Source organism: Fulmarus glacialis, unplaced genomic scaffold (assembly GCF_000690835.1).
Source record: "Fulmarus glacialis isolate BGI_N327 unplaced genomic scaffold, ASM69083v1 scaffold32659, whole genome shotgun sequence".
Classification (NCBI taxonomy): Eukaryota; Metazoa; Chordata; class Aves; order Procellariiformes; family Procellariidae; genus Fulmarus; species Fulmarus glacialis.
Window position 1 is genome coordinate 43,992 of NW_009233133.1, and position 14,658 is coordinate 58,649.

The window sequence follows — 14,658 nt, forward strand, 5'->3', positions numbered from 1 at the left end:
GTTAGGAGCAAGCAGATTTTGCCTGTGAGTGTTTTTGTTTTCTTGTTCCTTTTGAAGTGAAAGAGGAAATGTGGGAACCATTTCTAAATTACCCATGCAGCAGAGTGACGGAAGAAACCCAGAAACAGATAAAGACCAACAGCTGGAACATATTGTGGTACAAGGAAGCAATTAGCTTATGGCATAAAAGAATGAAATCACATATAGAAATGATTTGTGTCTCCTAGCGTTACCTTGGCAACCTGGAAACTTTGGGGCAAACGAAGCCCGTGGTCCCAGGCCAGCGCTGGTGAGGTATGGAGGTGTGCCACCCTAGAGGGAAGAGTCACAACCTTTCCTTAATGGTCTCAGCTGGGACCTTGCAGACATGTGGGAAGAGACAAGAGGGAAGAAGGGGTTAGCAGCTTCCCCTGGCTCCGAGCTTTCCCAACACTGCTCCAAGTTCCCCGAAGAGCTTGCTTCTCCCTGCCACCGGGATGCCTCGTGGCAGCTTCGGTCCACGTCCCCCTGCGTCAAAAGCTGGTTGACTGACCGCAGCCTCTCGGCTGCACTCCTACTCTCAGTCAGCCTCAACTTTGGGCATGAAAGGCCATCCTTACAGGATTGCTTAAAAGTTGCGTCATCAAGTAATAAAACAGTGAAAATACCTCCGGGTGGGAGAGGAATTTGAGATAAACATTCTTTACCAGACATTGCAAAAGAAACCGTAGCCTCATCGAAATGAATGAGCTAGCTCCCATTGCCTTCAGTGCGGCCAAGGCTTCAGTCTTTACGTGTAAGATGCCATGCTGCCATAGTGATGAGCTCAGGATAGCATTAGCTGCATGAAGTCAGACAGCTGGATTGATGGACGTAATCAAATTTCCTGCCCCAGTTACAGTTTTACCACCCAAAGCCTCAATTTAATCAGCAGTCATACGTATAGTGGGATTTGTTTCAGGAGGGACCCCATTTACCCCTCCCAGTTTCAGAGAGCTGGGTAATCCTTTCATGGTGCAGGGTTTGCATATCATGCCTCATAAACTCCCTACGTGAGGGTTGAGGAAGAAAGGACAGGATTTGTCATAAATGCTCTGTGAGCGTGTCTTCACGGCAGACACAGAGATACCCAACCAGATGGCTTCACCCCATTAACTTCTAACGGATGAAGACCAAGGTCCGAAAATACACAGTGGACAGATCCATGTATGCTAACCCCCCTCTCCCTCCCTAGAAAGGCCTGGGAACAGAAACACCCGAGCTGTCCCTGCATAAGCCATCTAACATGTGGCTTTTTTGCCACATTCATCCAGCGCTACATTTCCCAGCTCCAAACTGGTGAGCCTGCATCATGATGTGCTTCATGAGCCTGTTGGCCCAGAGGATCTCCATGCAGTGTCCCACAGTGTGGAGCGGACGTGCCAGCTCCGGTCCCACTGAGGTTACCCACTGTGTACAAAGGGTCACAGCAGCGTTCGTGCTTTTGGGAGCCCCTCCCACCAAAGACTATCGCTAGCCCTGTGTGGTGTGGGATCAGTTTAAAATAACTTCACTTGAGCGCTCCATGGAAATCCCCTGCCAGTCACCCTCCTCACGTGCTTTTTGTTCTGAGAATCAACAGGCCTCAAAGAGCGGTCTCAGAAGAGGCCACATCTGTACAGAGTTTGCTTTCATCCCCACAAGGGTTCCCAAACAATGCCAGTGCCAGCCGGAGGTTTGCTGAATGGTATGAGAACCAAAGGCTTTCTTTGCTTTCTGTTCATCCATTAAAACCTTGTGAGTCAAAATTAAGAGGACAGGAGTGGGAGCTTTTGGAGGCTGTGGTTTCTCGCAAATGCCTAAAGCTAAGTACTAATGAGAAAGTTAAAAAAAAAAAAAGTCTGCAACCCATCACCACAGCAATGCCACAATTAGAGACAAATCCAGTGTGCACTGCTTTACATTTATGATGCAGACAAACTAATTTAGCTAATTAGGGCTGTCTACAAAATGCATATGAAATAGTACTCTGTCCTCAAGGTCCAGTATCAGAGATTCTTGCTACTGAAGTCCAAAAGTGCACAGACACACAGCCTGGACACCTGCTACTCTCTGAGCATGGAATTAGCTGAGCCACCTCTGCACGGGAAGTTTTGAACATTGTCCTCATTGTCCCACCCACAATTGATGGGTGAAAACCCATCAGTTGAGAAGCTTGCAAGGATAAGTGTGTACAAAACTCTCTTTGATTTCAGAATTTGAGAAACAAAGCCAAGAAAAAGTGAAAAGCCCAGTTGGCTTCTCCCACTTGAGATTAAGTTTTATCTTACAGGTTCTGAGTAGTCCTAAACAGATTGAAGTATGATTTAGCTTCTTTGAAAGAGCAAACATTTTTATTTTGTCAGTGCAAAGATGATTGTTGTTGTTATTTAAAAGGAGCTCCCACTCCCCTGAAGTTTGATCTATATATTTCTTTGATAGCAACTGTTTGTGCAGCACAAAAGCTCAGCAGAGAAGTTCAGCTGCTGCATTTCTGAGGTGCTGGCACTACCTCCGTGAGAAATAAAGCCAGGACCACTCTAAAAGACTTCAGCAACCAGTTTTGGAAAATAATTTAATGGCATGAGGTCTGATGGGAAGAAAAGAGGTAATGGGAAGAAAAGAATTGTAATAAGGAAATAAGTACCCATCGTTCTGGACTAGTTTCAGACTTCGCCTGTGAGCGAGCACAGTGCTCGTGCAGCGATGGAAGGAAGTGCGTTCGGTGACACCAGGCAGCGTAGGCAAGTGGTGCCTCTGTTCCTCTTGCCTCACCCCCTGTGCCCGGCACTGCCTCCAGCCAGAGTGCCAGGCATGAGCTCCCCTGGTGAGCCCAATGCCCTTCTTTTGGGCACATGCCCATTTACCTCCACGCGGGTTTCTGCCCACATTCCAAAATCCTACCTGGATCCCATGACAGCCTCAGTAATGTGCCTGGGAAAGAAACAAATACCTTCCTGTATTGGGCGTGGACCAGCTCACTCACATTTGTCTCATTTATCCCAGAGAAGTGGAGATATTGCCTCACAGATGAAATCAGCTCAGGTCTCCACCTCTTTTTCCAGTAAAGGGCAAAGCCTTTCTCTCTAGACAAAACAGAAGGAGTGGGCTCACGGAGACCACAGCATCCTTTGCTGCTCCAGGCTTGCCCAAGCTAAAGAAGAGGGTCTGTGTGTTACTCCAAAAGGAATTTCTCTGCTTCCTGCTGCTTGCCATTCCTGGCCGCTGCAGCCTGCGGTACATCAATGTGTGTGCTCAGCAGGGGAAAAATGCCGCTGACCGAGGTGGTGGTTGTGAGATGAAAAAGGCTGATCCACACAGTGGTTTCTTCTGTCTTCCTCTGAATGCGTTCACTTCAGGAGCCCCTTTCTCGTTACAGCTGGGAAAGATGTAAACAGAAACCGGGCCCAGCTGAAAATAACTCTGCCTATGTCCTGTGTGGAGCCTGCTCGACTCCCCTACTGGTTTTGACAAACTAGGTTGTCCCTCAGCACTGAGGTCGTACACAAAGTTTGCATATAGGATAGTCGCCCGGGACACCCACTGAATACGTTTCTTCCACTTCATTGGACGCTCTAATGGCTTTAGCAAACAGGTGGAGCAGGATCGTATCTTATCTCATGGAATAAGCCACAAGAGGGAGACAAATACCCATGCGGTGCCATTGCGGGCTCGTGCCCTTAAAGCCTAAGCAGGGAAAGGTTTTCTCAGCTCTTGAGACATTTCGAGGTTTCTGATTATTTCCCTAACCCGAAGTCAAAATCTCAAAAAGCCTTGAGAGTGAAACATGGAGAAATAAAATTCATGTCAGAAGAACTTCCCTTTTACAGTTTGGAAGCATTTGATTTCCCCTTTGGATTAGGAAAAAAGTTAATTAGCACTCATTCACAGAATCATTGAAACATGACACTTTCCGCTTTGAAAATATGAAGTTTGCCCTTTGGAACCTCGTTTTCTTCCCCAAGCAACTGTTGAATTTGGAGAGATGGTGAAATAGAGCACTTCCTACAGTTTTTGGCTCCTACCAAAAACATGTAATTTGAAAGTTCCTAAGAAATCTCAAGAGACACAGAGCTAATTCAATCATCGGACACAATGGCTGCCTTTCATGTCCTCAGTGTCTCTGACAAGAGGCAAAAATTAGTCTGGATAAACATAGAAGATTTTTATCTGGAGAAAGAAACTTGAAACTGTGAAGCACAAGAACGAGGATGTAGGAAGAACAAGGCTCATACTTGGCCCTCACTGCTCTAGGTACCTACAAAAGATGCCACAACAACTTCAGGGTTCAGAAGAGCTGCTGCCAGTGTTCAACTCCATGTGCAGCCCATGGAGGAGGTAGGTCCATGGAACAGGGCTTTGGAGACACTTACTCCCCACATTTATGTCCCAGAGCAGGACATAAATGCAGGGGATTTGTATCTCACTGCCAGGCCACATTAGTGAAGGATTTGAATTCCTGCATGAGCCTAAGGGCTCAAAATGCTGAAAATAAGATCTGGCTGTAAAATAGGACAAACATAGCATGAACGTTTCTCATGTGAGGTAACAGCTGACTTTCCAGGTCAGTGGACAAAAGAAATGTGGTGTAAATATCTGTGGCTGTAGGTGAAAAATGCACCCACTATGAATTAGGTCTGAAAAAGGTAGTCAGTGGAAGTTATCAAATGGGAGTGGTATGACATATGGCCGCATGTGATAGACCATTCATCTGTACAACCGAAATAAAACACTAATGTGAGAACGTACAAAGATAAGGCACAATGTGAGATAAAAACTACTCTTCTGCTCAACCCTGTGAGACAGACTGAGGCTCCATTAACAGTAGCAAACCACACAGTGCCAGGCCCATTGTCTGGCAACTCTGGCATGGTCCAACCCCAGCCCTGCTATCAAACTCTCTTAGCCTCCGAAGTATCCTATGGGGTGTGGCTGCAGACTTATACTGTTTTCCATGTTGTCCTTGGGAATTGTTTGGGAGAAAGCTATTTGACTTGAGCCAAACTGTTGCCTAACAGTATAGGCAACTCAGGGCTTTGTCCTTACTATGTCCTTATGTCCTTTTTGTCCTTACTATGGCATTGCTCTATTTACTAGTATAGATGTAGCCTGAGATGCCAGCTGCAGGGTAACACTTCCCATGTTCCTTGTTCTTTTTTATGTCCAAAGTCCCTTATGCTCTGCAGCATTAATCAAGATTACCAGCTGTGCTTTTAAAAAAGTATAAAAATAAAACAGGGATCTTTCAAAAAAGTCCAGCTGTGACTGCTTGGTTCTCAGTGCTGCTGTTTCTATAGCCCTGAGTGCTGAAGAATGGCAAGAAGGAAGGAGGCGGTGATCCATTGCCCAATAGCTTTCAGGAGCCCAGAGGGTATTTCAAATGTTCCAGTGGACCATGGTATCCCATTCCCTGTACCAGGCAGCATCCATGGTTCATTGCTTGTGGCCCTCTTCCTGCCGCATGGCAATGTCAGCCAAGGCCGCACGGGGTCATTGGCACAGTTACAACAGCATGAGACTCACAATAACACATCAGAGCCATTTCTGTGTCAGGCAGAGTATTTCTCGATGAATGTACTAATAAGCCCAGGGCCCGCTTCTCATTTTACACTGACATAACTGCACCACCCTCCAATGTGCTACGGAAGGTTGTGAAATCACAGCCGAGCTGTTGGAGTCGTGTGTGATTCTCCTGAGCTTTGCAGTCAGGGCACGCGGCTTCACTTTGTGTAAAAGCTGGGGTGAGAACTGTATTCACTTTGCCCTTTGGAGACAGGCGAGCACCTGCAGCAGACTGCATGGTGAGGTTAGAGACGAGCAGTAACAGGGGAATGGTCGGCTTCAGTGAGACCTAATTACTCCTGCAGTGTCCGTTGCTGAAGGTTGTTTTCCACTGTGAAGTTCAGGGAAGTTTTGTTCTCTCCAAAGAAACCCCATGCTACTAATTTTGAAATCAGTGAGAATTCAGAGTTTGCCCCAAAAAAGGGACAGTCAAGCCTTCCGAGTGAAGAGAGAGCTCTGTCGGCTAGCGTCCTGTGAACCTTGGGGGTTCTTGGAAGAGAAACGGCTTTGAAGACTCCAGCATAACTTCATAAAGCATTTTTTTTCCCTCTGTCTCCTTCCTGTATCTTCTATCACAGCTTAGGCACTACAGTTTTTCCAAAGGTAACCCATCAAAAGAAAATTCCTAGAGAGTTCACCACCCTGTCAACAACTGATGTTCACCATCTCTCCCTCTGCAATGTGTTTACATGGGGAACGGAATTTTCTAATTACAGAAAAACACAGCAAAAGGTACCCAATTCAGGTTGGGGGGAGAGGAAACTCAAGAGTTTTTTCTTCTCTTCCACCACATCCCACAAAAAATATTTAAACAGTTTTTCAGCGTCAGGAGTTGGGGGAATGCATTCGCTCTCCTAGCAAGCAAGGAAAGACAAGAGGCTTCCCTAAAGGCAACACTGCAAAATACTGGCTAAACGAACACCACACATTAAGAAATTAAACTTTTCTGTGTGCTCATACAACCTTTAAAAAACTTGCCTGTATTTTAAGATGCGGTAATGGGGATTTATTGACCAGGACTGCTAGATATGTGTGTGAATACAAGCGCACACACAGGCACATACACACACATACCATATTTTTTTTTGCTGAGCATCTGCTTGTCTGGATATGTTCATATAATTCTCACACTTGAAGCTCCAAGGGAATGAGGATAATATCAAATGCTCACACTCTTATCCTCCAAATGCTGAGGGGGACCACTGGGAACCCAAAAGCATCCTGTCTCAAATAAAGGAGAAGTTAAGTAACATTAGAGGTGGAATTAATGACAAAAAGTTCTGTTTCATGCTTAACCCTTTCCACTCGCTTCCGTGACCAGTTCTAACCGCAGCAAGTCTTAGGAGCTCTGAAACATTGGTTTGTGGTTTGTTTACTCAAGGATGTGGGGACTAAGTCATGTTGCTGTTGGGTCTTCTTTTTCTTTTTTTTTTTTTTGTGTTGTGCTTTTTAAAAGGAATGATAGAATCAAAGGATAATTTTTTTACCACCCTGAAGGGTCTTCACGCCCTAAGGCACTGCTGACTTCAGTTAGTGGCACAAATTAATTTATGCTGTAAGTAACACATCTAGTTACTTGCTGTGTTCATTCGTATCTGAAGCTGGAGGTCTCAGCTCCAGTGCTAAATTAAATGAAAAGTCCATCCATCTAAAGCATCTTAAACCTAACCCTTTGCTTTGCACTATTCCTGGTCCTCCCATTGCTCTCACAGATATCCAGGCCTGCAGCAGTGAGGTCCCCTTCAAATTATTGAATGTTTTTTCTCCCCCAAAACCTTGTAATCAGCAGCCTTATTCTTGCCTCTTCTTTATGCCACCTCCAAAACTTTCTTGCTTGCTAAATCTTTGGCCTCTGCCCTCACAGCGCTTTGCATCAAGTGTGTTAATTTATTCCCATTTGATTTTACAAGCCTGCCTTAAGACTACTAAAACTACTGTGGAGAAAATCATCCTCGTGCACAGCACTGATTTCATCACCCCAGCTCAGTAAAGCTCTGTAAAACTTAACCCATCCTAAAATGATATGCTGTCTCCTCTTTTGCTAGAAGGAGCACTGTTGTTTTCCAGCTGCCATCACATCTATCAATCACCATACTGCTTCAGGTCCTACCTTGTACAATGCTGTCTTGATCCAGCTGTTACTGAACTTCTGTCAGAAGTATCTCGTCACTTTTCCTATCATAACCCCTATCTCCTCCTTCTTCTGGAGACCCTTCAGGATACCTACTCCTCCTCAGGATTTACTTCAGCTGGCTTGGAAGCATAGGCCCTTTTTCCCCAGCTAATTATTTTTTTCTTTATTGTGCTATAATTATAATACAGTAATGAATACACACGTGTGTGTTTTAAAGGAATCCATATCACGTGTCTTTAATAGAGCACAGATGTTAATGCTGGCAACTCTTATTGTTCAACGTGTTCTCCCATTGTTGCTTGTTGTTTCTTACACTATTTCTAATCTGGTAAAGAGCAGAGGGAAAGGACTTGTCTGTCATAGTCATTGGCCACCACAAACCTCCATGGGGCCAACCATTAATCCACTGAGTGAGCCATGCTGCATGCAGTTGTGATTATGTCAACTCGTGAGTGAGTAAGTGAATAATAGGGAGCATTACTGCTTCTCCTCCGTATTTCACTATACAGCCCTGACTTTGCCATGCCTGGCAAGGCTGGCATGCAACCAGTGCTGATCTTCAGCTCAGATTTTCAGTAAGATAGTTCCATAAACACAATGACATCATGTCATGACATCATTACTTTCCTGTAGGTTTGAATCACTTGCTTGCTTTTACAGGAAATTATGTATATTCACTGCTCCTCCAACCTAATTGACACCAGGGAAGTGCCACACACATTACTTTCAACATTTAGCTCTGAAGTGCATGAACAACATTCCCATAATCCGTTAGGTGCCCACCCAGAACAGACTTTGCCATCATACAAGTAAAGGCAGCTAAATAAACAGAAAGGTCAGTTTTAGAGTATAAAAGCTTGAAAAATTCACAGTATTACTTCTGGGGGAAGGGTGAAGCAAAAATGACGGTACCTTGTGCTATGGGGGCTTCTGGCCTGATTGAAAACACTAGACGCTATAGTAATACAATACTGGTGCCAAGAGACCAAAGTTTTAATGCCTTCATCTCCCATCTCCCCAAATCCTTCCTGATATTATCCATGATGTCATTGCACCCTGGACTATTCATTTTAGTATTGACTGGAAAGGCTTTGCAGAAGAAAGAATAATACTGGAAACTGGAATTGCATTGTATGAGATGAGATGGATAATGTGAACTAATGCACAAAACTAAACATGGCAGAAGGAAATCAAAACAGACATTCTGCATTGTCTGTGGACTACAGGACAGTACACAAAATCACAGACCTAAGATCAGCATCTCTCCTGAGGGCCTCAGTGAAACGAAAGAGTGGAAAGCATTGTATTTATGGGATAGATCAGGTTTCATCTGAGATTCCTCCCTTCATATCGATTTATATCCATCTCTGTTCTACTGCTCCACCAGCAGTAAATACAGAAAATATTCATATATTTACAAGAAGTATTAAAAACCTCATTATTTGTCGGACAGGAGGGGCAGAGGCTAGAGGGGAAAGTGTCATAGTTTACAGCCTTGTGTTTTCAAATAGAGGCTAATGTATGCATACCGGCACTCACTTTCACACACCAGTGTCAAAATACTGATTAACTGCAAAGTGATCTTTGCAGTGACACTACACAGAACAGAGCCCTTAAAATGAAGGGCTAAAATGATATACTTTGGGCCACCAGTGTTGTAAGCTGGAAATAACTTCATGACTCTCCCTTCACTCCTACCAAGATGTCTTTGCTGAGTTCCTAATTCAGGATTCAAACTCCTGCTTGACTCTAAACAAGCATCTTCATACACCAACTTCTAGACACATATGTAAACCTTGCCATCTCAAGGTTTTTGTATGACAACATCTGGGAATACATTTATAGGATTTTAATTCAAAGAGTTGAGTTATGCATATGAACTAACACCCTGCGTCTGATCACTGAGCTAGCTGCAGTGCTACAGTCCCATCCCAAAACCCACAGACATCATCTATACCATCTGTACCAGTCAACAGTTCGTGCATGTTTTAAAAGCACCAAAGTGTTTTTCCTCATTTTTCCAAGAAAAAAGAGCCCTTACAACACTTAAACAAACACATAGAAAGACACAGACATATTTCTTCGCATGATTTCAGTAAAAACATGCTTTTCTTGTAAAACTCTGGTGCTATCCTTTGATTATAAGCATCCTCTTTCCCAGGAAATCTATGACTAAGTATGTGTAAATACTCATCTCAGGGGTCTGCCCATGTGGTGGCTGTGGCCACCCCCAGAACTTCTCACCACGTATCACATACGAATTGCCTCACATGTGAATTGCCTCATAGTGTTGTGTATAATACGTTCTCCCTTCCTTCGTCTTCCCTATCCATCTGGGTGCTTGCCAAGAATGCTGGCTGGCCACCTTATTAGCAACAGAAATGGGACTCGAGTCCCAACAAGTCTCTGGTGGAAGCTGGCAGTATCTCCCTTGACTGCGGTGGAGTTCAGCCCACTTCCACCACTTCAGCAAAGGCTTCCTGGCTCCATTATTGGGTGGTTGTGGACTCTAGTTGCTTTAGTCCTGTGGACTGTTGGGAGCTTTTGATTGCATTAAACTAAGATTCCACAGACTAAGAGCGCTCCGTTGTCACTGGATAAGCCCATTATAAGATGCGGCTAAGTGTATGTGCTGTTCTCTCTCATTGGTTCCTCCATAAGGCAGGTTCATGTACATGGAAATTTGGTGGGGTTTCAGTGGCAGAAGCAGACTCCTGGCAAACCGTGCGCCAGCATTTCCCTGGAGCTGCAGCTTTCCCAGGGAGGCTGCCGCATAGTCAGAGTCTGGGGCCAAGCCCCAGGCACTATGGCCAGCCCAAGTGGCTTGTGACTCCAGCGTGCTCTGGCCCCAGCTGGTCACCCCTACGCGGGATGAGGCCAAGCCTTACCAAGAAAGCTGAGCTCATGTTTCCAAGAAGCAAAGAGAAAGGGAAAGGTTTGAGCAGAGCATTGTCATTGCCGGTGGTTTCTTCCAGGCTAGGAGTAAACTTGGGTTGTTTATTGGATCCCAAACTTTCTTTGCATGTACACAGGAAAACAGATGCTTCCCACTCCCGGGCCCCATGCTCGAGCCAGCAAAACCCGCAGGTAGGGTACACAAACAGGGCAGCAGAGCCATCGCTTCCTGCCTCTGGCTGCTTTGAGCTGGTGATACAACATTATCTACCCCGCACACTTCTTTGGCCTCCTTGCCAGGGTATCAGGCCGGCTCGCAGCACGCAGCTTGCTTTTCCTGTGCAGCAGGAACAGCTGCCGCCTCTGCTCACAAACCGGGAACGGAGGCCGGGGCTTGCAAGCGCTTTGGCTCAAACGGTGTGCACAGGGCATGGATGACAGAGCTGGGAAGTGAGCCAGGTCTCCCAGAGCCTGAGCAGGTGGGGGCCCTAACTACTAGGTTACTTTTCATCTTCCAGCATTAAAGACCTGGCACAGTCCATCCATAGGACCACCTTCAGTAAGCCTCGGGTGCAGTCCTCCATTTGATTCATTTATGCCAACAGCAAATCAAGTTTCAGGCTCTTACAATGAATTAGAGAGGTGAAGGGGAAATAGAGCACAAACTCATGTGCCTGGACACATGCTTAACTATGGGGCTTCAGGATGGCCACCTATCACAATCTCTTGCCTCTTCTTCTGAAACAGCAGGTGCTGGTCCCTGCCTGTGCCAGCACTGTGATTTATTGCAGCTGTGTGCCCTTCTGTGGTCCGAAGAGGATCCTTCAGCTTTCTGTCTGAAGAAGGTCCTCACAAGCGACACCGGTTGTTTGAGAACATGATGCACTCACTGTTCCCCTCTCCTGTGACATTTCTTTACATAAGCAGCTGAATAGCAGAAGATATCAGTGTTCATTACTAATTTTGTTATTTATAGCGAGCTGCCACAGATGGAGACTGCGGCACCATTCTATCTTTAGGGCATAGCGCCTGCCTGTCCATACAGACAATTGGTAATTAGCACAAGAACAATTTGTTTATCTATTCTCAAACTTAAATAAATAGGAGAGCCATTTATCTGTCAAAATTCAACTCCCTCCCATTGCCAGATCTCCAGGTTAACTGCTTAAGGAATAGAGCTCATCGCTTCAGGCACTTACGTAAAGACAAAAGTGTCTTTTAAAAGAATTCCTATTAAAGAAAATGAAATATGCAACAAAAAATAACAGGTTATGTACTGAAGGGATAGCATTTAGATCACAAGAATCAGGAGCACAGGACAAGATGAAGATCACAGGGATGTCAAGCAGAGGCGTAGAAATGGACCAACCAGTACGTAGGGGAGGTGTGGTGTATATATCCTGGTTACTCCTGGCATGTGCACTTCCTACCAGTCCAGCCACCCGGCTCTCAGCCGATCGCTCCAAGTGAATCCTTGCATGAGCATGAAACTGGGGAATAGAAGGCAGAGAGGATACTCGCAGTTCTCCAAGTAAAATCCCAGATGTGCGTTAAGATGCACTTGCATGGCTCAGATGGCAGGACCCTGCCCAACGTAAACACCACACAAGCCAGGGAGAAGACATGACGTAATTTTTTCTATTTTTATTGCTGATCCCAACCCTTCTTTGTTCTCTTTTATTCCCTATACCCACCCCTGAATTTAGAGAAGAGAGGAAGAGGCTTTATGAATAGATGGACTTTGTGAGTTGTACCCAAGGGTTGGCCCCTGTTCCCTCTCTCCTTGCCTCCACCACTGCTGACAGGAGGGGAATGGGAGCTGCTGAGGGACTGCTCATGCTCACTTTAAAGGCCAAAGCTGCCTGTGTGGAAAAAACAAACCACCCTTGTCTTTCTCACAATTCAGATGTTTTCAGCATCTGAAACTGTTCACTTACTCAAGCTTGCAGGTGCAGCTTTTTTTACACGCATATGAGTGTACGCACATCCATACGTACAGGGTGGGAAAAACAACAAGAAAAAATAAGAAGGTTACTGCTATCAGGCAGCAAAAGTGGGTCAGATCTGAGGAGTTCTGCCTGGCCTCCATTTACTATCATATAGGTCCCAGTGAAAAGCTATTTGCTTATTGTCCTACCACCTGGACAATATTTATTTGACCTTTTTATCATCCCATCAGCATCCAGGAAGGGGATAAAAGCTACTAAATAAAAGTAAACTATTTCAAATGCAATGGCTAGAAAGAAATACTAATGAGGAGCTCCTTCTTTTGTCTTTCAGCTCACAACTCCGAATTTCCCTGTAGTGGTCAAGCTGGGACATGCGCATGCTGGAATGGGGAAGGTAAGTAAAAGAAAAAATATGTGTAGCTCAGGAAACAGATATGTATGCGGCACAGCATTCCTGTGATCGTACACAGCGTGTGGCCAGCCAGCGAAGGGGTTAAACCTCCCCACAGCCTATCTGGGTTGCACTGGCTGTTCCTGTGTGAGAAAAGGCCTTTTTCCACTGTCACGCACTCGGAGACAGGCAGTGGTATTGGGTTGGAGGCTGTCTGGGATGAGGGAAGGGGGGTTGTGAAGAGTGGGGGAAAAGCTGGCTGGGCTGAAGTCATTAGGCTCGTCTTTTATACATTTTCTCCTCTCTTGAAAGTGGTAATGTTATTTATTCAAGCACCTGTAATGTGCAGCTACACCCCATAGCTCGCACAATGAGGAGCAGCGGCACTGGTCTTTTTGAGCGCATTATGATGACCTTATTCAATAAAACGGGAGCCCTTCAGTTATTTTTTTCCTCCTTGCAAGGAAGAACAAGACCTTACAAAGCAGAGTGGCTGGTTGCCTGCCAAGGAATCCTGAAAAACAGTTCACTCCCCAGAAGGACCTGTTTGTTTTTCCCAGGCTCTCTGGGATCTTTATTCCCCCAGTGAATTAGCAGCCCCTGTTTCTTGGGGTGACGGGGCTCCCCTTTCAGTGAGGCATCCCCAGCACCTTCCTGCTGCACTTTAGTCTCCTCTTTCTTGCATACACCTTTTAAAAAAGCATCCCCTATCTGTCTAAAACTTGATTTGTTCAGAAGTAGGGAATTCTGATGTATCATCTCTGAATCCAGTTGGGTGGTACCTGAACTTTGTTACTGATATCCCTGTCACAGTGCTTCTCTAGAGCAGACAGACCTTCTCCCAGCCTCACACTTCGCCTGAAAATTATATATAGGTACACCAAACTTAAACTTGGCAGAGCTTGCTTGCTTGCGCCCTGGAAACAGAAGTCCTTTCTGGCTTCCTGGATTGCACATGGAAGCTCTCATAATCTTGCTTGCTTTGGTTGCAATGGTCCCCTGTCTGGATGGTAGCTGCTGGAGAGGAAGTGGGCTCAGATCCCTGGGCCAGTGGTGGAGTTGGCTTTCAGCATCAAGGAACAAACATTTAAATAAGCAGGAAATGTTTGTTAAAATATTGGTGCTGCGTATGTTAAACAGGCAGAGGTGTCATTGAATTAAGAATACATGTGGACAGCCTAGAGCTTCTTGTAGAGTGAGCCACTGAACCTGTCCCTAAGAAGGATTTCATTAGCAAAATACAACCAGGATAAACCAGGAGGAAGAAACCTCTCCCTGGGGAAAGGTTTCAAGTTCCTTGAGACCCTGCAGTCCTGGATCTCTCTGACTGCTCTGCAATTTCATCTGTAATGTAGGGAGGGCTTCATGTGTCTCTCTTGTGCACAAAGGACCCTCGGTGGCTACAGAAATGAGGGCAGAATCAGAGAAAAGTACCCCAACCTTAACAGTGTTTCCAGACAAAACTCTCAGCAGAATATTGAGCTGTTGTTTTCTGCAGCAGACACCAGATCTTCTTCCACCTCTCACTTTCCCTCCCATTTTATTCTTTAACGATGTTGATTTTTGCTGTCACAAGTCATAGGGGAAGAGGGTTTCTATTCAAACTCCAAGCACAATTGTACGCAGTGGTACAAGGGGGTTACGTAGGAAGTCATACCAGATGAAGATAGGCTGACAGCCAGCATCTTAGAAGAAAGAGTTGGTCTGAGGCCAAGTTTACTTTAGTCCAT

General features: G+C 45.3%; 1 protein-coding gene across 1 annotated transcript in view; it reads left to right on the top strand.

Moving 5' to 3' along the window:
- Nucleotides 1-12,868: 12,868 nt before the first annotated feature.
- LOC104082203 (synapsin-3-like) overlaps nt 12,869-14,658 on the top strand; it is a gene marked incomplete at its 5' end in the record, with an annotated part of 32,951 nt that continues 31,161 nt past the window's right edge. The window contains one exon of the mRNA XM_009585225.1: nt 12,869-12,931. Coding sequence (XP_009583520.1) covers nt 12,869-12,931 — 63 coding nt within the window. The remainder of the gene's footprint in view (nt 12,932-14,658) is intronic.